At 43.2% G+C, this 27998-nt stretch overlaps 1 protein-coding gene across 11 annotated transcripts in view; it reads left to right on the forward strand.

Moving 5' to 3' along the window:
* The first annotated feature begins 6700 nt into the window (after positions 1–6700).
* The window catches only part of ZNF280D (zinc finger protein 280D), an 86652-nt gene continuing 65354 nt past the window's right edge, over positions 6701–27998 (forward strand). For 9 of the 11 annotated variants that reach the window (XR_012656548.1, XR_012656553.1, XR_012656547.1 and 6 more), the window contains exons 1-2: positions 6782–6928; positions 14591–14742. Coding sequence is in view for 4 of the 11 variants with exons in the window: in XM_075069597.1 (XP_074925698.1) it covers positions 14598–14742 (145 nt within the window). In the remaining 7 variants the exon portion in view is untranslated. Of the gene's footprint in view, positions 6929–7302; positions 7491–14590; positions 14743–27998 lie in introns of those variants that run through there. The other 2 variants (XM_032783088.2, XM_032783087.2) reach the window with 2 other exon arrangements.

Genomic DNA, 27998 nt, shown 5'->3' on the forward strand with positions numbered 1-27998 from the left:
TGTTGTCCCTAGATTCACACACCTATGAGGTGTCTATGTTGCTTGTGGGGGTGCTGGTAGGGTCACCCCCAAGAGTTGCACGCAGCTTGTTTGTAGAACCAGCATATGTGGGGTTCCGCACCAGAATGACTGTTTGCCTCCCTTGCTTTCTGGTACGCTTGGCAAAGTTCTTTTATTTTCACATGGCACTGCTGTGTGTCCCTCATGTAGCCCTTCTCCTCCATTCCATGAGCGATCTTTGCATAGATGTCAGCGTTTCTTCTGCTGGATCGAAACTCTGCCTGCACAGACTCTTCTCCCCACACAGCAATGAGATCTACCACCTCCTATGTAGACCAGGCTGGAGCGTGTTTGGGGCTTGTCGTCTCCATGATCAGCTGTGCTCAAGCTGGCATGCTCCCAATGCTAATCAAACAGGAAATGGGAAATCAAACATTCCCGGGGCTTTAGCAGAGGAGGGGCTGTTTCCTGTGTACCTGGCTCCAGTGCAGCAGAGTTGAGAATGATCTCCAGAACAGTCACTGATGAGTATTGGAGGGCACCACCTGGAGGCCAGTTAAGTAAAATTACACAACGCTGCGTCTGCACTACCTCACAGTCAATCCATGAAAATTGAAGTAAGTGCTATGCCTCTCGCAGAGGTGGATTACAGAAATAGACATTAGAGGTGACTTAGGTCAGCGTAAAGAACCTGGTAGTGTTGATGCATTCATTAACAGTCGACTTAAGGTGAGTTCCTTTGACCTAACTTTTTAATGTAGACCAGGCCTAAGAAACATGAGTGTGAATGTTGCCTTGCTGTCTGAGACTAAATGGGTCATTGAAGAAGGACTGCCTAAGGCTGACTCCATATCAGTGGAGAATCTCTGAAGACATGGCAAAGGCAATCACCAGACAGTGACACCTAGCAAGTAATGATCTGGAGGGAGATGGATTTCCCCACCTCTCTGCAGGAAAGCTCAGCTGGAATGCTCAGCAACATTCCCTAGCTTGAGAACAAAGGACTGGGAAGGTGGGAGAATAAGAGTTAGCTGTTGGAAGAAGTCTTTATTTTCACCTGGGAACTGAGCAAGAAGATCAGACTCAGAGGCACATGGAGCTTGAACATGGTATTCACTATAGCTTGGCTGGGTTTCTGTGCTGACCAGAATGTCTATGCTTTAACCTTCATTTCACTACACTAACCTAATGACTCCTATGCTGTGTTCCAGTTGACTAGTAAACTGTAGAGTTTTGACAATGCTGTTTGAGTGTCACTGCAAACGCATGATGAGGTGCATTAATCCTGAAACTTCTGGAAGAGTGCACAAGTCTCTACCAGGAATCTCTCTCATTTGGACTCACTGAACAGAGCTCATGCTGTGAAGCAAGAGTGCTGGAGCCCCAGAGATTCAGTCTGAGGAGATGGTGAGGTCATATAGCTTATCCTGTGCAGGAAGAGGGAGACCCCTTAGGGGTCTTGCACACTGTTCCAAAGCTGGGGGCACAGCACAATATTGTGGATCCATGACACTAACTAGAGACTTACATCTTGGTTACTAAAATCTCTAAAGATTCTGTTCCTCATTAAACATGCTTGTTGCCTCTCATCGCTCCTAGCACCTACTGTGGATAGTGGGAGATGAAGCTAAAGGCCCTCCTCATTAGCCAGGGGAGAGGGACTAGTGAACTTGGACCACAAGTGAATAGCGGGGACTACAAATGAAGAAACAGGGATGGTCACAGGATAAAAATCAGGGAACTGGAAGGGGACAACAAGCAGAGAATGCTTCACATCACCCACTGCTTCTCAAAAGTGTCTGAGGAGTTGGTGGACACCACCCAGAGTAACTCTGCCTGGAGATGTGGTTGGATAAAGGAATGGAAGCAGGCTCCACAGTTGCAGAGCAACCTTCCACCCAGTTTCCTCCTCCTGCAGCCCCATTATGTCACGAGACATCCTCATCAAGTTCGTCCTGACACTGGCCAAGACAATCATCCATTACAGCAGGAGGAGGAAACTGGGTGGAAGGTTGCTCTGCAACTGTGGAGCCTGCTTCCGTTCCTTCATTTGTAGTCCCCGCTATTCACTTGTGGTCCAAGTTCACCTTTGTACTTGCCGGCCATATCAGATCTATTGTCATAGGCTTGACCAATGCAGACTTGAAAATCTAACTTAAAACATTCTAGAATTGCTAGTACTTGAGCAGCAATTTCTTTTCCAGTTTTTCTCGTGAAATAACAAAATAAACCTTTCTTCAACTGAAAATTTTGAGCTGTCTACAATCTTCACATATTGAGGATGTCTCGTGACATAATGGGGCTGCAGATGGAGTGTGAAGTTCTGGAGGAGCCAGAAGAGGGGCTGCAACCTGACACACTCTACATAGATGAGGATCTCCCTCACACTGCAAAATGACAGGTGTCATGAAGGAGTCACCAAGTAATATTCCCAGCCGGCCGTGGAACCACAGTAGAATACAGACTGACCTCACAGCTCCTACTACTAACCAAACTGAGCATGCACCAGCTCCTCAAAACAATGGAGTATGCTCAATCATCTTACAGCTCCTTTTGTGTGACTGGGGCAGGAGTATGGTGAGATGGAAACTGGAAGGTGGGGAAAAAATTGGTACTAGTTTGGTAAGGAGGCTGAGACTTGGAACTTGGGGTGGTAGTGGAGGAAGGAAGGCTGTGACTGGGAGCCAAAGGGGGTAGGAAGAGGAGACTGGGACTGATTGAACAAAGAGGTGGGGACTGGGAGCCAGTTGGCTTGGGGTGGGGTGGGTAAGAGACTGTGATTGGCTGAACAAGGATACAGAGATGAGGAATCAGTGAGGGGGAAATGGAAATGGGGAGACCATCCAGACAATGACATGCCATGCATGGGGAGAACTGGGACCGACTGGGCAAAGACCCTGGGACAAAGAGTCAGGGAGTGGGAAGACTGGGGCAAGGAGTTGGAGAGGGCTGGTCGTGGAGGGACTGAGACTGGATGAGGAGTCTGGGGATAGAGATTAGGAATGGGAGCCAGTTTGGAGTTGTAGGAGGAGAGATGGATCAGATGAGGAGCTTAGAGAGGGGAACTGGGAGTAGCTGGGCAAGCACAATGGGACAAGGAGACAGAAATGGGACAGGACCAGGCTGGATAGGGCAGAAGAGATCAAGCTTTGGGAAACTGTACAACTTTAATTCAGGCCCCCTGTGCATACACATTATGATTCAGTCTCTAATTTCGTGGTCACATATTACTTTTTCCACAGGACGCCTACATCATTTTGTGCATAGGCACAGACTTTCCCTCTGCCTGGTGGGTGCTTGCCCCCTCCCCCAATCCTGGCCGTGGCCTCTTCCTGTCCCTGCACTGCCCTTGCCCCGCCCCCATTCCACCCCTTCCCCAAAGTCTCTGTCCCGCCCCACCTTTTCCCACCCCAGCCCTGCCCCCATTCCACCCCCTTCTTTCAAGTCTCTGCCTCAACTCCGTCTCTTCTCTGCCTCCTCCCCTGAGTTCACCGCATCGCCACTCCTCCCCCTTAAGGGCAGGGGGTTAGGGTGCAGCAGGGTGCTCAGGGCAGTGGGTCAAGTTGCAGGAGGGGTGCAGGGTACAGCAGGGGGTTCAGCTGCAGGAANACCCCCTTCCTCCAAGTCTCTGCCTTTGCCCCGTCTCTTCTCTGCCTCCTCCCCTGAGTTCACCGCATCCCCACTCCTCCCCCTCCTTCCTGGAAAGTCCTAAGTGTTGCCAAACAGCTGTCAAGCGGCTGGTGTGTGGGAAGCGCTGGGACACGGGGAGGAGCGGGGACGCAGTGCGCTCAGGAGAGGAGGCGGAGAAGAGGGGGGGCGGAGCCTGCCTGCCAGGGGGTGTGGAGCACCTGCTACTTTTTCCCTGTGGGTGCTCCAGCCTTGGAGCACCCACGGAGTCGATGCCTATGATTTTGTGCATAGGCTGTACCTGCCCTGGGGAGGAATCAGGGTTGTGTAGTAAAGGAGGCTGTTGTCTTTAAGACCCAGCCTCACTTGTTGCAAAAATTGGAAGGTGCATAGTGAATGAGATGGGATTGCAAGAGTGGATAGGATGGGCTCATTGTTAAAACAGTTGAATGCTGCAGTCAGAGGCTGTACAGTTTATAAAATAAAGTATTATAGAACTGTGTTTTCTTCTTCTGAAAAACTCCTAGAGTCTTTCAAAATTATACAGAATAGTATGAAACAAATAGGACACTTCCCAGTTTAAACTGTTTTGTCTAGCCTGATCTCTTCCTACTCACTATGTCTTAAGTCAATAATTCTTCTCTTCTGGAAAATGCCCATATGGAGAAAAAACCTGTGCTGTGAGTGGCATTTGAGTGCAACTATGGAAGTTGTCAGCAGCAGTAGGTTTTCAGAATGTGTGGGCTGGAAAAAAAAAAGACATTGGGGAATAATCTAGCACACAGGTAATTTTGAATCAAGTAGCATATAAATGTCTTTCAGTCCTGTATAGTTCAAATTCTCATGGGAGGGGGGATGGCTTTTTGCACCCTATAATAGGGATAACAAATTGGAAACCAATCTGTTACTTTCTTCTAAAATTTCAGGGTAGAAAATAGTTGTATGCCCTGTTGTTGTACGGTAGAAAATAGGGCTTAGAGTGGAAGTCTAGAGTCAAGCTTAATCATACAACTCTAATCACCTCCATAATAGTTGGGGTGGAGCAGCTTTGTCCTCTTGGGGGAGGAATAGTAGTAGACAGCGTGAAAGGCATGTGAAAGGTTTAATGTGTTAAAGTTGGTCCTTTTCATTCTGACTCAGAAAATTTTACATAAGAGTATTAACTGAACTTAGTAAAAATGCTGTTTTCTATCATATTAAAATGAGATGGGGGAAATGGTCCAAGATAGAAACTGCCACTAGTCTCTGTTGAGGTCTTTTTCCTCACTGTGTAAGGCCTGATCCTTTAGACCAGAAGTAGTGCCACTAAAATAAATAAGGTTGTTGTACCTGGTTGAGTAAAGGTTTGCAAGGCTGGACCCTCACAGTCTGATATTTGATACATGTGGGCAAATCCTTATGTCCAGGTGGAGTCCTGTCAACTATAGTGGGACTCTGCGTGTCCGTAAGGATCCATTGTCCACATCGGTCTGCAGGTTCAGGCTCTTAGATTGCAAATTCCCGAATTACTTCTGGGTTTTTGTATAGAACCAAGCACACTAGAGCTAAACAAGTTACATGAACGATAACAAATATATATGCAAATATTTAGACATGACTATTGTCAGATTTAAATATTTTTCTCGTTTTCACTCATTTTTTACTTGTTAATAAAAACGTGCATACAGCTATAAAATGTACATGTAGTGTTAAAATTTCATATTTTGCGTTCCATTAGTTCACTATACTTGGCAGATTGTTGCACTTTGTATTTACTGAAGGTACAACTTTCCCTGAAGTGGACTAATATTCTGATCATAGGTATATGACACAGGGAATTATTAGTAATTGTGGTTGGTTGTATTGTGTGCGGAAAGCAATATCCCAGCCTGGGCTTTCTCAGGGACCTGTCTGTGCCTGGTGCTACAGATGCTGTTGGCTGTGCTGTGAACCTGGCTTACTCTGTGACATACATCCTGCTTCTGTAGACCTGGTACACGGTGCAATCTAGGCTTCCTGGTGCAAGGCATCAGTCTCTTTCTGTGATTTCTGCTTCCTGTGGGTTTAGTTCATGAGGTGGCCTGAGTCCCTTGATAATAGGAGGACAGCTCACGCCATGGCATGCAGCCCTATTCCTACAAATTATTGTGCCCTACATTGCCCGAGCACCTGCTTTTGCTCCCCCTTCCCCCACAGACGGTCTGGGCTGTGCTCAACGGCTGTGGAGGCAGGAGCTGTGGGGAGAGGCTTTGGGGGCCCCACATGCCCAGAGTGGCCCAGGGGATTAGCAGGGGGCCTGGCACCGGCAGAAGGAAGCAGAATGACCCGGCCCCAGCCTTGTTGGTCAGGGATGGAGTTTGGGGTCCGCCCCTGCTCCTCCTCCCCCTCACTCACCAACATAGCAGGGAGCCAGTGGCGTGGAGCAGGATGGGGCTGGGTTGCTCTGCTTCCTGCCACGGTCAGTGAGTGCGGGGGTAGCCCTAACTCCTGCTGCCAGCGCCAGCCCCCCTCCCCCGGCTCATCCCCTGGGCCCCATCCATTGCAGGAGAGGAGGCTTGGGAAAAAGAGTGGAAAATGGGGGCAGGAAGAGAGAGGGCTGCGGCAGAGGGAGTTGTCCCTGCCCATTGCAGTGGGAACACCCCACAGGGGGGCTAGCTGGGGAATGGGGTTGTCTGCTGGCACTGCCACATATGAAGCATGTAGCTGTGTAGGGCACCACAAAATGTGGGGCAATTTGGTGCAGCTGCATATTCTGCATATGCCTAAGGACAGCCCTGATGGCATGGGTCCTTGGGGTGCTGGTGGGGCAGCAGTGGCCCAGCCCACTCACTGGCTGTGTCTCTATGGGTGCTGGGATGAGTAGAGTATGTAAGGGAGGCTTACTTCTGAGTCCTGCCCCAGGTGGGTGAGAGGGCAGTAGTACTGTGTTGCAGTAGAGTTCTCCTGGCCAGGGAAAGCTCTGAGGGTGCGGCCTACAGGGAAGGCCTGCCCTGCGCCCCTGTAGGGTGTGAGGCCAGGCACATGGCGCTGCGTGCATTGTAGCGGCCTCCCCCGCGCTGCCCCGCCCCCATCCCGCCGGCTGCCGGAAAGCAGGCGCTTCTGTGGGGCTGACCTGCACTTTACCCATCAGCCAGCGCGCCGGGTTCGGCAAACACCCCCCTCCTTTCCCAGTAGCGGCGGCTGCAGTAGCAGGAGGCTGGGGTTGGGTGCCGCGGCTAGGCAATGTGAGGATCCTCCGCCGGAGCCGCCCCCTCCCATCCCATCCCATTCCCCAGTCAGTCAGGGAGCGAGCCTGCCGCGGCTTCTTCACGCGCGCAGCACGGTAAGCCGGCGCGCTCCTTCTGTCCCCTCCGCGCAGGGACGGCCTGCTCAGGGCCTTCCCGTGCGGAGGGAGTTGCTGCTGCTTAGCGGCGGGTGGGCCACCGCTGGGATTGTCGCCTATGAGACCGACGCCATCTTGGCTCGGAGCGTGGCCTTGTAGCGCCCCCCCTCCTTGCCTGGACCGGCTACCTCTGGGGGTCGTAGGCTTTCTAGCGAGCCTCTTAGTCTCCGCTTGAAGCGGGGGACGGGAGCTTCCCGGGCTCATCCTGCCGTGTCCGCGCTTTGTTGGTGCCTCCCGTATAGTTTGTGAATGGGTGTTACTGATCCTCCCTCCTCGTTTTTCTAGCTGATCCCCATACAACCTCTTCCTGCCCGACGCCAAACCCAGCCCTAGTTTCAGACACCTGGGGTCACGGAGTGTCAGAGGGACATGTTGAGGCCACGTTAAAGAGAACGGTTCCAGAGGGAGCCACACAGCTGCCCCAGGCTCTCTGCACCCTGCCCTGGCTTCACCTCACACGCAATTGAGCTTGGGGTGAGAACTTCTCATTTGTTTACAAAAGGTAATGTTGCCTTTCTTTGGGAGGCACTTACCACCTCATGACAGTGAGGCAGGAAGGTGCTTTTTAAAGGGAAGTTTAACCACTGGGTTGGATGCTTAATTTTTTTTTAAATTTGCATCAAACTTAAAATTCATCATTTAGTTTCTTTTAAGTATGTTCATCACTAACCCAATGTTTGACAGCCTCTAAAACAAACCAAGACCATGCAAACCATGACATTGCCCTGGTAAATTGTCCATATGCCATTAAATCATGTTAAGTGAAGTAGTGTGGACCAGATCTAAAGTGGTGGCCGGGTGGATGATTTAGGTTGAACTTTAGGCTTGTGATGTAAAATTTAGCTTTGCTTCTTAAAGCGGGTCTTAAAGGGCCAATGTTAAAGTTTAACAGTCAGTGTCATTACATCATTTAACTATTGTCCTGACTAATTGGCAGACAAGCAAGGCCAATCTGAAAAGCTTTACTGACATCTCTGCAAGGATAGTTACTTCCTGTTTTCATAAAAGGATTTATAGGCCCATGGAAACTATCCATATTGGAATTTCCTCAGAACACTGAAGGTGGTAACATATCAACTATAAATTGCTAAGGGATTTCAGTAACTTTGTTTTTGACATGACAAGCTACAAAAATGTAAAAAGTTCTTCCCCCCTTCTCCCCTTGTATTCTTGCCCACTTCTTATTTCATATTTCTCAAACACCTGTTAATTTTTTTTTAGTTTTTTAAAGTATGTAAACACTCAAACTTATTATTACACTCCACAATAAGGATGGGAACATGTATTATTAGTAAGCCTATTACAGCTGTGCTGAGTATACATCTATGGTATTAAAGTGGAGATAGAACAGCTATGCAGAGAAGCAAAAACTCGTATTCCATCATGAACTTAGTTTTCACTTGATTTTGTTCAATAAGATACAGAGTTAATTTTTCGACTTTCATCAGGCTCAAGCAGTCTGATTATTAGAGTTGAGTAATATCATCCATCCTAAAAGTGGATGCAGTTTTGGCTGCTGTAATGAACATTCACTAGTATTAAGTTTTTGTTGTTCAGAAATGTAGCAGTATTGGCCAGCTTTTTTTTCTAGCTGCTCATACTTATTTTTAATTTTTTTCAGCAATCCTCTTCTTTTGAGAAGTTTTGTCATTCCATGAAGAAAACTTTTAAAAACAATTTTCAAGTTAAAACTTAGAGCATTTCCATGTTGCTAAGAAAATGAAGTTTACTCCACAGTTCTAATCAGTTATGCATAGGATTTAAGTTTAGGTGATGCTTTTAGTTCTTAACATTTGCTATGTCAGGATCCCACTTCCCATTTGGTAGTGTGGAAAACATAGCATATTCATGACTCTTGCACACATTATCAAAACCCACAGATTGAGAACCTATAATCTACACTGCTTGATTTAAATATATTCTCTGTTTCTAGGATCAAGGGTAATAGTTCTGTTAACACTGAGAGAAACCACTAGGCTCATGCAATGTGTTACCTGCTTCAGCCTATTTAAAAAGCATAAACTTTACAAGACTATTTGTGTTCTGAATTAGCTAGTAGTACTGTGGTAAAAGAAATGAGGTGCATATGCAGCAAGATATCAGATTTATTTGCCATTGAAAGATGACAGTACCACGGACTGCTGTGTCGACAATTTGTCAGTCAGGCTGTAAGAACAGTGCAGATTAAGTTTCTGCAGCAAAATCACAAACTTTTAACACACGCTACAATTTTGTATAGTTTCGGCAAGTTTCAATAACTTTGTGACCTGGCACCTGGCATCACACTGCTACCAAATATTTTTAAAACTTATTTTTTATGGTACTTGAAATGACTATTACTTTTGAACCAAAAAAAAAAATCAACAATTTTCATACAACCTTACTTATCAGTCCTTTATTTTAAGGATATCTCTAGAAAAGGTGGAAGAAACTTCTTGAAAGAGGTACATAAGGAGTGTTTGATATGAGGTGTTAAACAACATATGACCTCACTTTTAAATTAACTGGATGATATAGACCCTCAGCTTATCTTTGATAATTCGGAAATAACACAATTATATTGTAGTATATGAGTTATTGTGCCTATATTTATTTCTCAATCATGTTCCTGGTGCAAATGTGTATAGTTTTAATTCAACAAATTGCTTTATAAATAAAAGTCAAATAATAGTTATTCTTGAAAATGCAGTCAATATCCAGTCAGTGAATATCCATATTAACCCTTGTAGAAGCCTAAGAAAAGATATGTGTGGTGCACGTTGCCTTAAAGCCTGGTGAATTTTGACCCTGCACCATTCAAGGAAGTTAATTTCAGAAGAGGTCCTCTTACTGAGAAGAAGGGAAACTTAATAGAGAAAAAAGCAAACCGGTTTTGCAGATGCCTTGCCTTTTTAATTATTGGTATTTTTAAATAAAAGATTGTAAAACAAAAAAACTCAGTAATTTGTGACTGCTAGACTAGAGTCCAGGATAGCTGATGTCAAGTCTGAGTCTGGCACTTGCATATGGCTAGACATGTGTATCCATTTGTTTCAAAGTGCTTTTGGTCAGCAATACCGCCTAAGATTGTGGAAGCAGCTTGGGATTCACAAGCATGTGAAACAGCAAACCTTTCGAATAAAGGGTGGATTTACTCCCTCATTAATAAAAAATAGAAGCAATCCTGGATGTATTCTCCAGATACATCTTCCGTCCACCCCTTCACAATTTCTATCATTGCTATCCCCTTACTGAGATTAAGGTTCAAGCAGCTCTCATTCAAGTTTTAATCTTGGCCAAATGCTGGAAAAGCAATGGATCTGATAGAAATAAGGCAGATAATTTGGGTAAAATGGCTGTTATTTGCATAGCAGTGGCACTCCAGCCTGTGTGTGTTTTTTTGCCCCCTTCTCTTTCACTTGCTGAACAAAGGGTTGACAAGGATAGTTTTGCAGTAGCTAAAATGAGTACTCAAAACCATTCTCTGGGATCTGTTATTCAAGAACCGGTCAGAAACATGCCTCATGCTCTTTTCACAGTTTGTGTGCACAAACATATGATTGACTTTAATAAAGGCTGATTTAAAAAAAAAGAAAGAAAAGTGGCTTCAATGCCTGGTCATTGTTTGTTCCTAGGAGAGTATCAGCTAATGAAACCAGGTCTATTGCTGTACTATGTCCAAAGGGTAAAGGAAATTAACAGACTCTGAATATGTCTAAAATGTGCTAAATGGAATTTTTTGACAACAGGGAGATTAATATAATATATGGAGATGTACCTCTCTCATAGAGCTGGAAGAGATCCTGAAAGGTCATTGAGTCCAGCCCCCTGCCTTCACTAGGCACTGATTTTGCCCCAGATCCTTAAGTGCCTCCTCAAGGATTGAGCTCACAACCCTGGGTTTAGCAGACCAGTGCTCAAACCACTGAGCTATCCCCTCCCCCCCTCGCCCCCAGTTTCTATATTCAAGAACAAGGAATCATCCTGTCCTAGCAAGCCATTGATATTGGGGTTCTGGTTTAAAATGCTCCTTACAGAGAATTCAGTATTAAAATTAAGTCCATTAATCATCATAAGCAGACCACCAAAATAAAATGCCTTCACATGTGGTTGATCTGTGACATGAACTTTAGGAGGCAATGATGCAACCATGACAGAAGTTGATTTTCAGACAGATAGTTTCAGAGGTCATGAGATCACACACTAATCCAGAAGTGCTTCTGGAGCAAATATGGACAGTGAAGTCATCCCATAAGGAAAAAACAAAAAACTTGTGGAAATTTTTCAGTGTAGTAGGGAAGCCTGTACATCAGCTTTGTTCTGATATCACCCCCATTAATGGACATTCAGAAGTGAATGTATAAAATGAAACGGTGGATCTGGTTGAAAAATTTCAAATAAAATATGGTGTGTTTATGAACATTTTTAAATAAACAGGGTTTTTATAAACTTCTTTTTTCAGAAAAATTGTTTGACAAAGCTTTTCAACCTGCTCTAGTCAGCTTGTTCAGGAGTGAAGCTTTTGAGATAGCTGAATAATTTAAAGGAAGCAAAGAATCTTCACAGGAACGATTCCTTTCACACAAAACAGAGTCTTTGTCAAAGCAGTGGAATACTTTGCTGAAGATGCTGTTCTTAAATAAACTGCTTATACAATTCATGGAACTCTTGTACTGGCTATGTGTGGTGATCCTGGGGGTGAAGCTGTTCAGTTAGTTTTCTTTAGCTGGCTGACAAATTTGACACAGGTTGTGGTTTCAAATAAAGCAACAACTTTTAGATAATGTTTTCACCTCTTAACTCAGAGAACCTATACTAGACCTCTACCCCAATATAATGCTGTCCTTGGGAGCCAAAAAATCGTACTGTGTTATAGGTGAAACCACATTATATCGAACTTCCTTTGATCTGCCAGTGTGCGCAGCCCCCCCCCCCCAGTACTGCTTTACCATGTTATATCCGAATTTGTGTTATATCGGGCCGCGCTGTATCGTGGTAGAGGTGTATTTCAATGATCCTGATTGTGGATGCTTCTGAACCAACTGAACAATTTCACAGAGGTCTCCATCTTTGGCAAAGTAACCATTATTGTGTTTAAGATCTTTTCTGACACCATACAAAGACTATTTGCCTAGTCAAATCCATTTACCGCCCACCGTATTAGACCCCAATATATTGCAGGAATGTTTTTGGCAGCATATGTCAAAGAGCAGTTTTACATCTTTTTCCTATACTATTTAGGAAGTCTTACACATGGTATATTGGAGAATGAAAGTAGCCAACATAAAAAACTTTCTCCATTGGCTTCCATACTGTATAAAAGTCAGTTATGATGAGTGATTTGTTTTGGTAATTTAAAAAAAATTATAACCTCAGGGAGCTCTCAAACTCTCACCATGAATTCATGGTTTTACTTTCTGCAGGATATAATTTTCAGAATAGAAGGGCCCAACAGTTCATGAGGCTCAGAAAGTGAACTCTTTCTTTAGCCAGTTTTTAATTAACCAGTATTCTTGAAACTCCTCAGAGGATTCAAGCTTTACTCAGATTATATGATGAAAGCTTGGTGGAAGTTACACTGTGCTTTTCAAATAAAATGTCTACATTTCATCGCAGTACCATTCAGTATACTTTGTGTTGATCAAATTCCTATTTATTAACATCACCTCCCCATCTCAATTGAAGGCCTTGGCTACACTGGTGTTTTACAGCGCTGCAACTTTCTCGCTCAGGGGTGTGAAAAAACACCCCCCTGAGCACTGCAAGAGACAGCGCTGTAAAGCCCCAGTGTAAACAGTGCCCCAGCGCTGGAAGTGCGGCTCCCAGCGCTGCAAGCTAGTCTCCATGAGGAGGTGGAGTATTTGCAGTGCTGGGAGACCTCTCTCCCAGTGCTGGCGCTGCGACCACGCTCACACTTGAAGTTTCAAGTGTAGCCAAGCCCTAAGTTACTATAATATAGTAAGCTTAATGCTTGGGAAAGATGACTATATGCTAAGTGTAAAATCTTTGGCCCATTTGTGAATTCTGCAGCCCAAGTGGAGGAGTGCACAACTGACACAATTGCCATGCCGAGGATGCCTGTTGTGGGGCAATAAATCAGTTTTGAGATATAGATTACTCCACCATCCAAAGGGATCTAGGGATGGTACTTCTGTGCTCTGGCAGTCTCATGCCGGCACAAAGGCCCCTTTGGGAAACATTATCAGCTGCTAAAGCTTAGTGCAGGCTATGCCGTAGCTAGCATATATGGGCCTCAGGATCAGAGAGCCATAAGCACCTATTTTGTGGCTACCTCTTATTGCTGCATCTAATGATTTAGGCAGCTGAGGATTGCATTTAAAGTCAAATGTGTGTGTGTTTGTTTTTTCCTGCTCTCATTGATGCTGCCAGATAGTTGACGCAGCATGTGAAACACTTGTTTCTAGGATAGTTTTGAATTCTTTATGCAGAACTTATTTAAAATTCAGTAAGAATCAGGAGTCTTTAAAATAAGTGTGTTCTTTGTGTCAATAAATTTAGACTTGTACTATCATGGGACTAAAGAGATGGAGCTGTGGTGGAGAAAGAACAAGATATAGGCACAGTTCAGATTTCCAGTTTGGTGGTAATAAAATCTTGTTTTAACTTGTTCAGTTGAACGGTTATTTGATTTGTTTCTTAATTATATTTTCATGCATTAAAGACTGTATTCCTGTCTTACAATATTTCGTAATTCTTTTAAGTATAAAGTGTAGGCCAGGGCTGAACAAATTGTAAGTCTATTTGCCTCATGTGGCACATTACAGAAATTAAAAACAATGGTCCTTTCCCTAAAGAGTTGACAGTCTCTAATTTAGATAGATCATGAGGCTAGAAAAAAGAAGTGGATAAGAAAATGACAGAAAAGGGTTAAACCAAAGAAAAATAGTGCAAGACAAAACAAATACAGAAATCATTTGAATTCTCATATTCTAGTAGAGACTGCACTAGAGAGAGAAGTAAGGAATGGACAACATGGCTGGGTCTGCACAGAGCTTTTGCTTAATTTCCAATTGGTGCACTGCCAGTGGGAAATCTCCACAAGTAGATAAGGCAAGATGCTGTGGTGAAAACAATAGTGCCTTTCTTAGAACAAGTCTAAAGGAAGGTGATGATAATGCCAAGGGGATCTTGTCAGTCAATAGTGAGAGCTCTAGTGTAGATATGGCCCTGTAACTGGGTGTCAGTAGTAGGAAACAAGACAGAAATTGGTTTGAAGGAGAGATTTGAAGGAGCTTTAGGACTTTTGGTGCATAGAGGGATTGAGTTCTGGATGTTGCAAAGTGTGTGGGAATAAAAAGAATAAAATGATTGCAAAAGTGGAGGAGGATGCAAAGGGAATGATAAAGCAAGGAGAATGAGCAGAGGTCTGTCCTGAAGTATTTAAGTACCTGGTGCCCAATACTACAGACTCCACTGATATAAATGGAAGCAATATCAAACTCCTCATAATCTGTATCTGTATGAAGGCTACAACTCATAAGAGTGTTCTGTGGTCATGTTTGCATCAAACACAATTTTATTATTGAAAGGTGTGGGTTATTTGGCTGTTCCCCCTCCACCACTTTCCATGACACACTTGTATGATTATTTTTTATTATCTAGTACCAAAATGGCAGAACTGTTTATGGAATGTGAGGAGGAGGAGCTAGAACCATGGCAAAAGAGAGTGAAAGAAGTTGAGGAGGATGATGATGATGATGATGATGAGCCAATCTTCATTGGGGAGATTTCGAGCTCCAAACCGGCCAGTACATGTAAGATAGCATTTTCTACATTATAAAACAAACCTTTTAAATATATATTCTTGGTACAATGAAGAATGGAAGTAGTAATTTAAAAAAATACTTTCTTTTGAAAAGACTAGATTTTGTATTGTCAGTAAAGATAAGAGCTAATAAATTACTTCAGTGTTCTCAATTCTTTTCATTCCTGATCATCTGTACACTAAAAATACAACTGTCTCTTGGGATCCAAGTACAACACAGTTGCCTGCCCTTTATCCCTCAGGTTAAAGAAAGGACATTTGAAGGCTTTAGTATTCTTCAGGAGCTTGGTTAAGGTACAATTTACATGACAGAATGAAGTAATGTTATAACTGAAGTCTCCAACCTGGTTGTCTTTGTAGTGAAGATTGGAGCGTGCCTAGACAGGCATAATGTACATCAATGTAATCCATCCTTTTAAAAAGAACTAACTGAAAAAGAAAGGATTGCACTGATAGAAAGACTATCTAAATGGCTGGACACTTTTCTAACAAGGGAAAGGCAGATTCCCTGTGTCTGGAAAAGACATAATCAGAGAAGGGGAGAGTGTTAATATAGAAATAATCACTTCAAGGAACCTGTGTCAAATAAAGATGTTGCTGTTAATAATCTGATATTAATTCAGTTGAAGTAAGAGTTCATGTTCATCAAGTTCTGTAGTTCTCTCCTAGTGCAGGGAATGAGTTAGGTGATTATGATGCCATCAGCTGTGTCAGAATTCCATGTTTGTCCTGTACTTGGGCCTTGGCAGGTAAGTAAAAGAGAAAATGATTTTTGTTATGTTTCTATTTTAAAATTTAAGTATTTGAATCTTCTAAAATCTCTGTGTACTGACATCTATGTATCTATATCACTTTCTGTTACTTGTTCTGGGGGTAGTAAGTTGCATCTTAAATGTTACTTTTGGTATTTTAAAAATCCCTACTGTTCACTTTTTAAATAGTAAAGAAGCATTGGTAGTATATTACCGTTGATGTTAAGATAGTAGTCTCATTTAAAATACATACTTTTTAAGGATTTATTCTCCTGAGAGTTTGGTTGGGAATCTGGGATATCAGGTTATCTGCAGAGATAACTTTGAGGGTGTCAAAGATGACTTGAACTTGAAAGGATATTTTTTAGAAGATGTTGGCAAAAAATGTAATTTGGGTAATGTTCCACATACTGTGTCTTCCAAACAATATCTTAAAAATGAAAAGTTGACCAGATTTCTGTTATAATAATTTTAAGATGTGGATTAAAGCACAGCTTTCAAAAGACCATTTTAAATAAATAGTTACATGGCATGCTGGGTTATGCTGATGTATTTTTTAAAAAAAATATTCTATGCCATGCTATATTTTTTTTTTTTGAAGAATTATTAGTGCTTGTACATTGTAATGTAGACTTCTTGGTTGTTGTGAAAATCTGTCTATGTGGCACAACATTTCAGTAAGAATCTGTGTATTTTACGTATAGATGGTATTAATATGGAATATACCTATTTGGCATAAAATGGCAGTAATGTATAGGACTGGAAAAAATAATTCAGTGAGCTAACTTACTTTTAGTGTCTCACATTTTCAGTTTTTATTTAAAAAAAAATCCGAGAATTTTTCAGTGTTTATTTTCCAGACATTAAAATTGGGATGAAATTGGGTTAAAAGTTAAAAATCAGGAAAAATTAGGGGAGGGAAAAGAAAAACAACTTTTGTAATGTACACATTTTGCTGCAGTATAATTGAAATCTTTTTTTAATGTACAAAGGTGTATTTTATCTCTTTCGAGCTAGTGGTTTTTCCAGAAATCCTGGTTTGTGTATGCTCCCATAATTTTTTTCAAAATATCCTCACTCATGTTGAACCTCTTGCTGTCTTAGAGGTAGTCCAATTTTGAAAATATGTGCTCTGAATCAAAAGATCTGGGGGGTACATTCAAAGTTCGTTGTGCCACTTGGCTGGAATTGGGAAGACTGTCTTGATGACTTTCAAAAAGCCAGCACATCCAGTTTTGCATTATCTGGGTTAGGCAAGTTCATGTAATTATTAAATTTCCCCATTCAAATTTGAAATTTCATCTTTAATGGCAAATGGTTGAAACACTCTGGCATAATGGTCATAGTCTGCTGCAAAATTCACCTTGAGGAAGGGTTGCAACACCTGGATGACTTTCCAAAAAGAATCTTCGGCATCAAATACTTCTGGATTCAGATTACAGGACATGGTTGTCTTCCATTTCTCACTGAGTGTTGTGTTGAAGGTTTTGAACTCTCTTTTGATTCTCTCATGTTCCGGGGTGGGAAGGATTTCCAGAAACAACTGGATTTTTTGCCATATGTTTCTCCTGCAACTTCTATGCTCAGTTCAGCTGATGTTTTGGTTGTCAGGATCCGGTAAATGTCTGTATTGGCAAACATGTTGGCAGTAGTTGGAGAAAACTCCTGTGTTTTCTGTGTGTCACTCAGTGATTCCACGTTTTCAACAATGACGTGCAGAATCTGGCAGTCATTTTGGTTATTTGCCAGTCTCTTCAGAGTCTGTCCTTTTAGAACCAACAAACTGAAGAGACGCATTAGCACAGTCCACATGTTCATGTGACAGGCAGCGAAATACAAGTTCATCCACTGATGTGACACAACGGATAGGTTATCGGTAGTTGGCTCTGCACTCGTCTTGCACTGTGTAAAACAAAGCCTTCAGCTTGTTCGCATGCTTGAAAATGGCCCTGAATCCAGTGATGCAAGAATTCACATCGTTCATTTCTTCTGTAGCATTAGCTGCTGACAGCGCAGTGTTAATCAGATGAGCAGGACAGGTAATACGTAGCAGTTCCAGTTTCTGATTGAGTTTAATCTAGGAAGCTTAATCTTAGCCATCTAGGAAGCAGAATCTGTGTTAGTTGTGACTACATTTTCCCAAGTTAGTTGGTACATCTCAAACATGTCCGTTGTCGCTGTGTCAACAAAACTATCCGCAGAGGAGATGAATGTCACATCAAGACAAAGCCATGCAGATTTATTCGCTTTGAAATTAAAAAATGAAAGCAAAACACCAAAAATCGGATGGTTCAAAGCATCAGGAGACTTGTGAGAAATCAAACCAGACACCACATTTCCATCAATTTAGATACTAAAGCATCGTCGTTTTCTTTCAGATATTTACGAGTGAGGTTATCTGCATTAGGAAAGGTTTTTCTGCTGTAGTAATGTCACACAAAGTCACCAATAGGCCTCCCTGTTATTAACAGTGGTTGTCTGGTGAAACAAAGAGCATGCATAAAGTCGTTGACACAATCATGCTGTATCCTGTCTTTCATTAAAGTCCTGGTTAAAGCTCCTGGAGTGAGATGCACTCCCCTGAGAGCCCAGGAAGGAGGAATTTTGGAGCCAGCCACAGAAAGGGTGGGACTGTCTCTGTGGGGATCCAGAGGAACCCAGGCTGGTCCATCCAAACCCATAAGGAGATTTGCACTACAGGAGGTGGATAAGGGGCATTACATATCTTTACCTCTGGAGGATTGATTGTTTAAATTCAGTGCCACACTAAACAGACACAAAGAAATAGGCGAGCAGTGTCTCCTTGTGAATCAGTCATAGCACAGTATTAACACTGATTGATTTTCTGACCTCCACCGTGTGTGTTTTCTGTGTTTTACATTGTGGAACTGCTTCAGCAGAATACAACAGTCACGTAAAGCTTTAGTGGTTAACAAAAATAAGTACCTGAAAAAATACTGAGTGGATTGATAAAGTGGTGTAAATGAGTAAAAACTGAACTTTAATAAAAGAATAGGTAATTTATCAGTGAAAATAGGTAAAAACTGAAAACGTAGAATACTACTTATTTTGTAACCACACTTTTTCCAGATGTAACTGAATGAGGGGCCTAACCCCATCCCATCCCACCCCACTGTGAAGTCAGTGGAAACATTAACTTCGCTTCTCATACACTTCACTGAGCTTTGGATCAAGCCCTAGATGACTATATTCCTATCTGATAATGTTGTTGAAAAAATGATCATACAAGTCTAGGGAAACAAAATGAATATTAGGACATAACTTGACACTATAAATGTGAGGAAGTGTGCTTTCTTTAAGTGAAGAGTTCTTATTTATAACTTGGAAAAAATAATTTTCACTGACTATTTCACTGTTGTTTTTCTGTTTCTCTTTTAAAGATAAAAATATTAGGAAATTTACATGTTTTATATGCTGTATAAACACTTCACAGAGGTGACAGAGGATTGTTTAGTACGTCAACATTAATTCCCAGTTTACAGAGAGGGAAAGTGAGAGAGTGAATTAGTTAAATGACTTACCCAAGGTGATACAGCAAATCACTGGAGGAGTCAGGTTATAATTCAGAAGTTTCTGGCTCTGTACTTAGGCCTGGATTAAGTCAATCTGTGACCCTAAGCACACCATGACATGGTGTTCTCTGTAATGGTTGCTGTGGCTCAAACCCTGAGCCCTTACCCCATGCTTGGAATGATAGCGGGAAGTCATCTCCTTTCCATAGAGGCAGTGGCTTGGGGATCTTTTCCGTTTCCTTGGAGCAACAGCAAGGAAACTCCCATTGGGAGCAGGAGATTTAGCAGCAGAGTTCCCATCTCTGCAAAGAGGCAGTAGTGGCAGCAGAGAGGGCCCTGAGCATCCATGGTGTATCTGCTAGTGTGGACAGGCTGGGACCACTGTACTCTTCTCCTTCTGCCATGCACAGAGTCCTCTGTTGGGTTGATACACTGGTGGAACCTCAAACAACAGTGGATCTTGGAATTACAACTCATTGAGATGCACTGGGTATTTCACATCACCAAACTATTATTTCTGGCTGTCTGCAGAATAAGGCAGACTTCTTTGCATTGCTTGTGTTTGGGTTGTATCTTCAGTATTTTCTTTGCTCTTATGAAGGATATACTTTCTTTTAAATGAATTCTGAGATCTGATGTAACCAGACTCAGCTCCAGGAACTGGGATCCAAGACATGGACCTATAGTGTCTGCCTTTATCCAGTTCTTCCCACACACTGTCCTCCTTGTTGCTGCACAGACTCTCTTCCTCGGTAATACACAGTTACTCTGCCAAATAGCTTGAACATAGCTATGGGAGAGTGAATGAGAGTCTTCTCTGGCTTATTAGAGAGACAAGATTGGGTGAGGTAATATCTTTTATTGAATCAGCTTCTGTTGATGAGAGAGACAAGTTTTGAACTTATACAGAGCTCTTCTTCAGATCTGGTAAATATACTCAGGGTGTCACAGCTAAATATAAGGTGGAAGAGATTGCTTAGCATAAGTAGTTAATGCACATTTCAAGGGACCATTCTCTGGCTTGTCCATTATCTGCACAATAAGAAGGTTTCAATGTTCAGAATCTTGATTACTGTTGGTGATAAGCAAGTCAGAATGAGCACAATTGTTTTTATCCCTCTTTACTTGTAAACAGGAAATTTGATGTAGAACCATTGAGAGGCAACTAGGGAAACTGCAGGATCCCATTTCTAATCACTTTTGTATGGACTTGTATTTTTGAAGTATATATCCACACTTTAAATATTGGGGTTGTCCAGAATACAGTGGTTAATGCATCTAATGTACAAAGTGGCATTGGAAATCTGAGAGAGTAGAAGAGGAGCTTGATTTTACTGTCTGAAATAGCGTCTCCCACTGTAAAATGCTTCCTTTTGCCATACTACAGCATTAGTGCAGCTTTGTCTGGGAAAGAAGAATACCATTTATTGAGTTACCTGTACGATTTCCTGTAGCTCATCCTGCTACTGACCAGCCCCTGTGCAGCTTAGTTTGATATGTGACACAATAACAGTCTTATATGGTATGATTGTAGGCTGCTGTTGTTGGCTAAAAACAATATTCTACTTTTATATTTCTTAGATAAAATGTAGTTTATTAAACTTGCTTGCTACAACACTGTAAAAATAAAGTTTTGATAGTGATTTAATTGTAGTAAAATACAAATTAAAAGTCCATGCTGAAATTACAAGCTGTAGATTGATGATGTGAATTCAGTCATAGGCCTCCATGGAATTTGTTTTCCTTTTTTGAACTGTTCATTATGAATCTATATTCTTTTTAGTGATATGTCTTATGTGCAAGCCATTAAATGTTTCAGACATACAGAATATGAACCGAATCTTTATACCAAAATGCCTTAAGGTGAAAATATGCTTTGTGAACTACAACTGCCAGAATGGATTCGTCTGGTATTTCATTAAATGGCTTGAGCAAGTCCATAGTTTGAATTCCAGAGTGGAATTAATGTTGATGTTCGGATAACAGGATTTGCCAACAGGTCTGCACGAGCACATATGTTTGCAAACATAAGGCCCTGCAACTCTTGCTCCTAAATGCAGTCTTTATTCATGTGAGTAGTCCCATTTGATGTAAACATCTGTAGTTATTAACCAGGAGCATTTTCTGAATGTTTTAGGAAAACATAGGGTCTTCTTAAAGATCACAGAATCATAGAAATGTAGGTCTTGAAAGGACCTTGAGAGGTCATCAAATCCAGCCCCCTCCAATGATGCAGGAACAAGTAAATCTAGACCATCTCTAACAATTGGTTGTCCAGCCTGTTTTTTAAATCCTCTAATATTGGGTATTCCACAGCCTCCCTTATAGTTAGAAAGTTTATCCAAATATCTAACCAAAATGTCCTTTGGTGCAGATTAAGCCCGTTACTTGTCTGATGTTCAGTGGACATGGAGAACAATTAATCACTGCCCTCTTTATAGCAGCCATTTACATATATGAAGACCAGATTCCCCTCAGTCTTATTTTCTCAAGCCCAGTTTTTAAACTTTTTCTCAGAGGTGAGGTTTTCTAAACCTTTGATCATTTTTGTTGCTCTCATCTGGAGTCTACAGTTTCTCCACATCTTTCCTAAAGTGTGACGCTCAGAACTGGACACAGTTGTCCAGATGAGGCATTCACCAGTGCCAAGTAGTGTGGGATAGTTACCACCTGTGTCTTACATACGACATTCCTGTTAATACACCCCAGAATAGTAGCCTTTTTTGCAATTTTTTTGTAAATTGGTCTCTGAAAAGATGCCAGATGTGACCTGAACTCATGCCAAGAACTGTAAGATTGCCCATGTACGGGACCACGGAAGATTGTGTTATGGCCTAGCTAGGGTTGTTCCTCTTTCTCGGCAGCCGGTCACTGTAGGACACGGCACACCAGTATAATCCGCTTCTAGCTGGTAAGAACCGCTTTGTATGGCCTTAAGCCAAGGGCGGACACAGCCTGTGGAAAGCTCCTATTTGTTTATGTAAAAGCTGTTTTTGCATTTGGTATATATAGCTGCAGGGCTTCGATCCCGCCTTTGGACTCCATACCAGGCCGAGCTTCGGTGCGCTGGGTTCCCCGTCTCCGTGACAGCAACGCCAGGAGTCCCCGTTGCGGGTGTGTCACTTTACCTTCATTAAAGCCAAATAACTCACAGTGTGTGTGGGTCTCGTTCTTGCAGAACACCCTGGGTAGGCCCGTAACCTCCCAAGAACCTTACAGCCCAGCAGTGGGGGCTACCATAAGGGACCCAGGGGCAAAAAATTCCGAGCCTCACTTGAGGCCAGTTGACCACAATTGGTGGAGCATATGGGTATGAAGCTCTAGGCCTATTAAAAGGCACTGAGACAGAAACAGATTCCTCACCAGCCCCTCGAGAAGGGACCTCAGCCGATATGGACTTCACACAAGATGAACGCTGCTATAAGTGGATGGTGAGAGTGGCAACAACAGCAGGCAAACCAGCAGCAGTAATTCCAGCAGTAGATGATGTAGTTGTGGACAACTCAGAAGCAAGCCCAAGCAGTGCTGCAGCAGCTGTTGAAAGAGATTATTTCCCAGCACAAGAACATCCCGGGGAGGCCTCATAGGGGCCAATTTGCCAGAGGGATCTCTCCCACCTATATTGGTGAATTTAACTAAGATGGGCCCACATGATGATCTGGAAGCATTCCTCACCATTTTGAGAAGGAGATGCTGGCCCCTCAATGACCTATAATTGTGTGAAGATCACTATTTTAGATTACCTGGGCATCAGCCAAGAGATGCATCAGCAGTACTTTAGAGCTGAAATGTACTCCAAGGGGTAACATCCTTGGGTGGTGGTACAACAGTTAAGAGTATTGCTGGTAGTGGCTTTGTCCAGAGGCATGCTCCAGGGCCCAGTTGCAGAGTTGGTCCTAATGGAGCAGTTTGTAATGGACTGGGAGTGACTGCTCTGGCATCATCTGGAGTCATTGTCAGATGAGGTGCAGCCAATAGAGAAATTTCTTGCAGCCAATGGGTCACTAGAGATGGGACCTGTATGGCCTCTGCCCACGCATCACTTAGGGCCACCAGCAGAGCAGGACACCAGTCAGCAGACTCCAAACCCTAGTAGAAGTGCAAAGCATGTACAGACCCCACTCCAGAGACGCAGGACAACTGCATAGAAGGGGGTAGACCTCAGGGAGCTCCTGTGAGTTATTGCAGAGATATCTGCCTAGTGGCACAAACAGCTGGGCTGGAGCCCTTGAGTATGGACACTAATCCCACTTCGAGGTTAAACCCACTCGCTGCCAGAAAGAAGCTCATGGGGATGAGTCCGGTAACTAGCTACTCCTATGGTCTACAGGGGCATATGAAGAAGAGTGCTCATTGATGGAATACAAATATGCCCAGGGTTGGATGGCAGAAGTGAGGACCTGTAGTAGGTCTCTCCCAAAGTTGATGGTTCTGGTACGGGTCCAAGGCAGAGAGGTACTGGGACATGTGGACCGGGGGTGTTACTATTATCATCAGAATCTAAATTGATGACCTGCTGGGAGGGCTTTTTTGAGGTTCTTAGATGATCCTGGTATATGATGGTTTTAAGCTACCTGGCATGAGGAAGGAGATTAAGATTTACCTTGTAAATTTTCTCAAGCTGTGAAAGACCTGGGAAGCCCTTTTGATAGACCCTTGGCTGGCAAGCCCTGAGCTAGGCCTTTAGGTATCTGCTTGCCTGAAACCTGTACCATTAAGTGAGGCCCTTTCACCAGAGCAGAAGATCCAGTTTGATGCAAATAATCAGAGACTTTTTCTCAGATATTCTCCACAAGTTCATGAAGAACACAACAAAGAGCACAATGACAGCTCATTAGGAAGAATTCTCTGGCCCTTACCAAAAAGGATGTGGGACACAATATGTGAAGAGGTGCAGGCAGTGCTGAGAATGGGGGTTATTGAGAGGTCTAAAAAAAGAACAGGAATATTTGTGGCACCTTAGAGACTAACACATTTATTTCAACATAAGCTTTCGTGGGCTACAGCTCACTTCTTCGGATGCATAGAATTGAACACACAGACAGAAGATATTTATACATGCAGAGAACATGAAAAAGTGGAAGTACGCATACCAGCTGGAAGAGTCCAATCAATTGAGATGAGCTATCATCAGCAGGAGAAAAAAAACCTTTGGTTTTTGAATGTTATGATTCCTGATGTCAGATTTGTGTCCATTTATTCTTTTGCATAGAGACTCTCTGGTTTGGCCAATGTACATGGCAGAGGGGTGTTGATAGCACATGATGGCATATATCACATTGGTAGATGTGCAGGTGAACGAGCCCCTGATGGCGTGGCTGATGTGATTAGGTCCTATGATGGTGTCACTTGAATAGATATGTGGACAGAGCTGGCATTGGGCTTTGTTGCAAGGATAAGTTCCTGGATTAGTGTTTATGTTATATGGTGTGCGGTTGCTGGTGAGTTTTTGCTTCAGGTTGGGATGCTGTCTGTAAGCGAGGGCTGGCCTGTCTCCCAAGATCTGTGAGAGTGAGGGATCATCTTTCGGGATAGGTTGTAGATCTTTGATGATGTGCTGGAGAGGTTTTAGTTGGGCTGTAGGTGATGGGTAGTGGTGTTCTGTTGTTTTCTTTGTTGTGCCTGTCCTGTAGTAGGTGGCTTCTGGGTACTCTTCTGGCTCTGTCAATCTGTTTTTTCACTTCACTGGGTGGGTATTGTAGTTTTAAGAATGCTTGATAGAGATCTTGTAGGTGTTTATCTCTGTCTGAGGGATTGGAGCAAATGCCGTTGTATCCTAGAGATTGGCTGTAGACAATGGATCATGTGGTGTGTCCTGAATGGAAGCTGGAGGCATGTAGATAAGTATAGCAGTCAGTGGGTTTCCGCTATAGGGTGGTGGTTATGTGACCATCGCTTATTAGCACAGTAGTGTCTAGGAAATGACTGCTTGTGTGGATTGGCCTAGGCTGAGGTTGATGGTGGGATGGAAATTGTTAAAATCATGGTGGAATTCCTCGAGGGCTTCTTTTCCATGGGTCCAGATGATGAAGATGTCACCACCTGAAAGCAGATGGCACGGTCTGATTTTTGTAGAGACGTTCACAAGCTCAAGTCCATCACAAAGTCTGATGCGTCTCCAGTGGCAAGGGTGGATGAACTCTGAGTGGTTGGGCCCAGTGCAGTATCTCAGTATGGTTGACCTTACAAAGGGCTGTTGACTGATTTCCCATCTCCATCCTCTCAGGAGAAGATTACACCCCTCCTGTTCTCATTTGGCTATTTCCATTTTAAAACTACGCTGTTCGCTCTGCAAGGAGTGACAGCAACTTTCCAGTGCCTTTGAACTGAATCCTCAGATCCCATCAGCAATATGCAGAGACTTACTTTGGCAACATTGTCATATATATCTGTATGTGGGCAGACCACCTGTGGCACCTAAGGGCAGTACTGACATCCCTACAGGAGGCTTGGTCTCACAGCTAACCCTGCAAAGTGTAAGTTGGCCATGGCAGAAGTGACTTATGGGGTAGGGGGTAGGAGGAAGCTTTGTGAAGCCTGTGTTAATATCCACAAGCTGAACTCATGCGCCACACCTCGAACTAGGAGACACACATGTTATTTCCTAGGCCTGGTGGGGCATTATGCCGGTTCATCCCCAACTTTGCATTGATCACAGCTCCCCCTAATGGATGTGCTAAAAGACAAAGATACCAAGAATGTCCTCTGAGATGACCAGTGTGGTGATGCTTTTCTAATACCTTGATGGCATGGCTGGGCCAAATGCCTGTTTCCAATTCCACCAATTTCACCTGGCAATTTATTCTCTATACAGATGCATCTGACATCAGCCTTTCAGTGATGCTGTCCAGGACTTTGAGGAGAATAGCACCCAATCCTATATTTAAGCAGGAAGTTGTTCCCCAGGGAAAGAACATATTCAAATATATATCAGAAGGAAGCTCTGGATATCAAGTAGGCAGTAGACTTCCTCAGGTATTGTCTTCTGAATAGTCCCTTTTCCCTAGTCACAGACAACTTGCCCTTGTGATTGCTAAATTTCTGGAAGGACTCAAATCCCAGGATTATGTCCTAGTATGTAGTGCTCCAGTCCAAAAGGTTCTGAGTACAGCACCAAGCAGGTAAAGAGCATGCAAATGAGGATTTTTTTTCTTTAAACTAAATTATTATGTTTTGTCAATTCTAGAGAAGGCTCAGAAACTTCAGAAAGACCTGACCAAGCTATGTGAATGGGCCTAGTATGGTTGATTAAATTAATTGTTGACAAACACAAAGTACTGCACATTGGAGGGGATAATTTGAATTACTTGTACTTGTTTAATTCGAAATATGCTTTGAGAAACAATAAAAATAATGACAACTTGTAATCATTGAGGACTAGTAAATGAAAACCGCTGCTAATTGTGCACGAGGGTCCACAAAAGCAAACCAAATATTAGGAGGCATAAGGAATGGGATAAACTGTAATACTAAAAATATTTTATAAAGCCATTACATGAATCGTTTGTATATACTCATTTGGAATACTGTGTTGAGTTCTGATAAATCTGTTAAAAAAAATCTAGCAGAAATAGAAGAGGTCCAGACAAAAAGCAACTAAATACACTGGAATGCTTCCTTCTGAAGAAGGATCAGGGGTGGGGAACCTACAGCCCATGGGCCAGATCCGGCCCACTGCTTCATTTAATCTAGCCTGTGACTGGTCTCTGTGCTGTGGGTCAGAAGCCTCAAGGCTTGGTGCCCTCTCCCCCCCGTGGGGCTGGAGCTGTGAGTGCTGGCTTACCCCACTGCGGGGGAAGCAGGGGTTGCCAAGCCATTAAAAGTCCAGTCAGCTCCGCGCAGCTCCCAGAAGCGACTGGCATGACCCTGTAACCTCTCGGTGGAGTCTCCAGCCCCACTCCAGCCCACACCCCCAGCCAGAGTCCTCATCCCCTCCTGCACCTCAGCCCAGAAGCCCTTTCTGAACCCTGACCTCTCATTTCTGACCCCATGCCGAAGCCTATGGGAAGCCCCGAGCCTCCACACCCCCACTCCGTCAGGGCTGGAGCCACGAGTGCTGACTCACTCCACTGTGGGAGAGGGGAAGCCACAAGCCTCTGCACCACCACCCTGCGGGGCTCTGTGGCCTACAACTCATTTTTTCTGTGGGTCAGTGGCCCCTGATAGGAAAAAACTTCCCCACGCTGGTTTAAAGAGTGGCCAGCTAAAAGGGGACAAAAAAGAGGAATAAAAAGTGAACAATATATAGAAGGAAAATTGGGCCCTCCTGTTTACTCATAAGTACATGGACTCTTTCAGTGAAATTGAAACATGACAAATTAGAAACTGATGAAAGGAAACACTGAATTATGTAGTAATGTACAATTAACCTGTGAACTTGTTGACCAGGATACCAAAGTGAAATGCTATTATAGTAGAGCTTATTTTTCTTTCTAAAAGATAACACACTTACATTGAAAATGAGAATATTACACAGTTACTGTAGTTAGATAAGTGTGTTCTTTTTGTAAGTGCTATAAACTTATAATTTAGGGAATAAACCAGGCTTTAATTGGCTGCAGTTAAGAAAAAAAATCTAGGAGTATGTTAATTCATACTTACTCATAATGGAGTTTCTTGCACCTTCTTCTGAACCATCTGGTACTGACCATAATCTGAGACAAGATTCTGGAATATATGATCTACTGCTCTGATCAGGTATGTCGTCTCCTAGGGTCCTTCTTAAAACAGAGGCAAATTGAAAGAGCATGCATCAGGGGTGGCTCTAGGGATTTTGCCACCCCAAGCACGGCAGGCAGGCTGCCTCCACAGCCAAGCCACGGAAGGCAGCCTTCCTGCCGCTCTCGCGGCACCGGCAGAATGCCCCCCGTGGCTTGTCACCTCAAGCATGCGCTTGGCGTGCTGGGGCCTGGAGCCGCCCTTGGGATGCATGACTAACCTGTTAGGTACTTGGGTAGCTG

The sequence above is a fragment of the Chelonoidis abingdonii genome, chromosome 9 (assembly GCF_003597395.2).
Source record: "Chelonoidis abingdonii isolate Lonesome George chromosome 9, CheloAbing_2.0, whole genome shotgun sequence".
NCBI lineage: Eukaryota > Metazoa > Chordata > Testudines > Testudinidae > Chelonoidis > Chelonoidis abingdonii.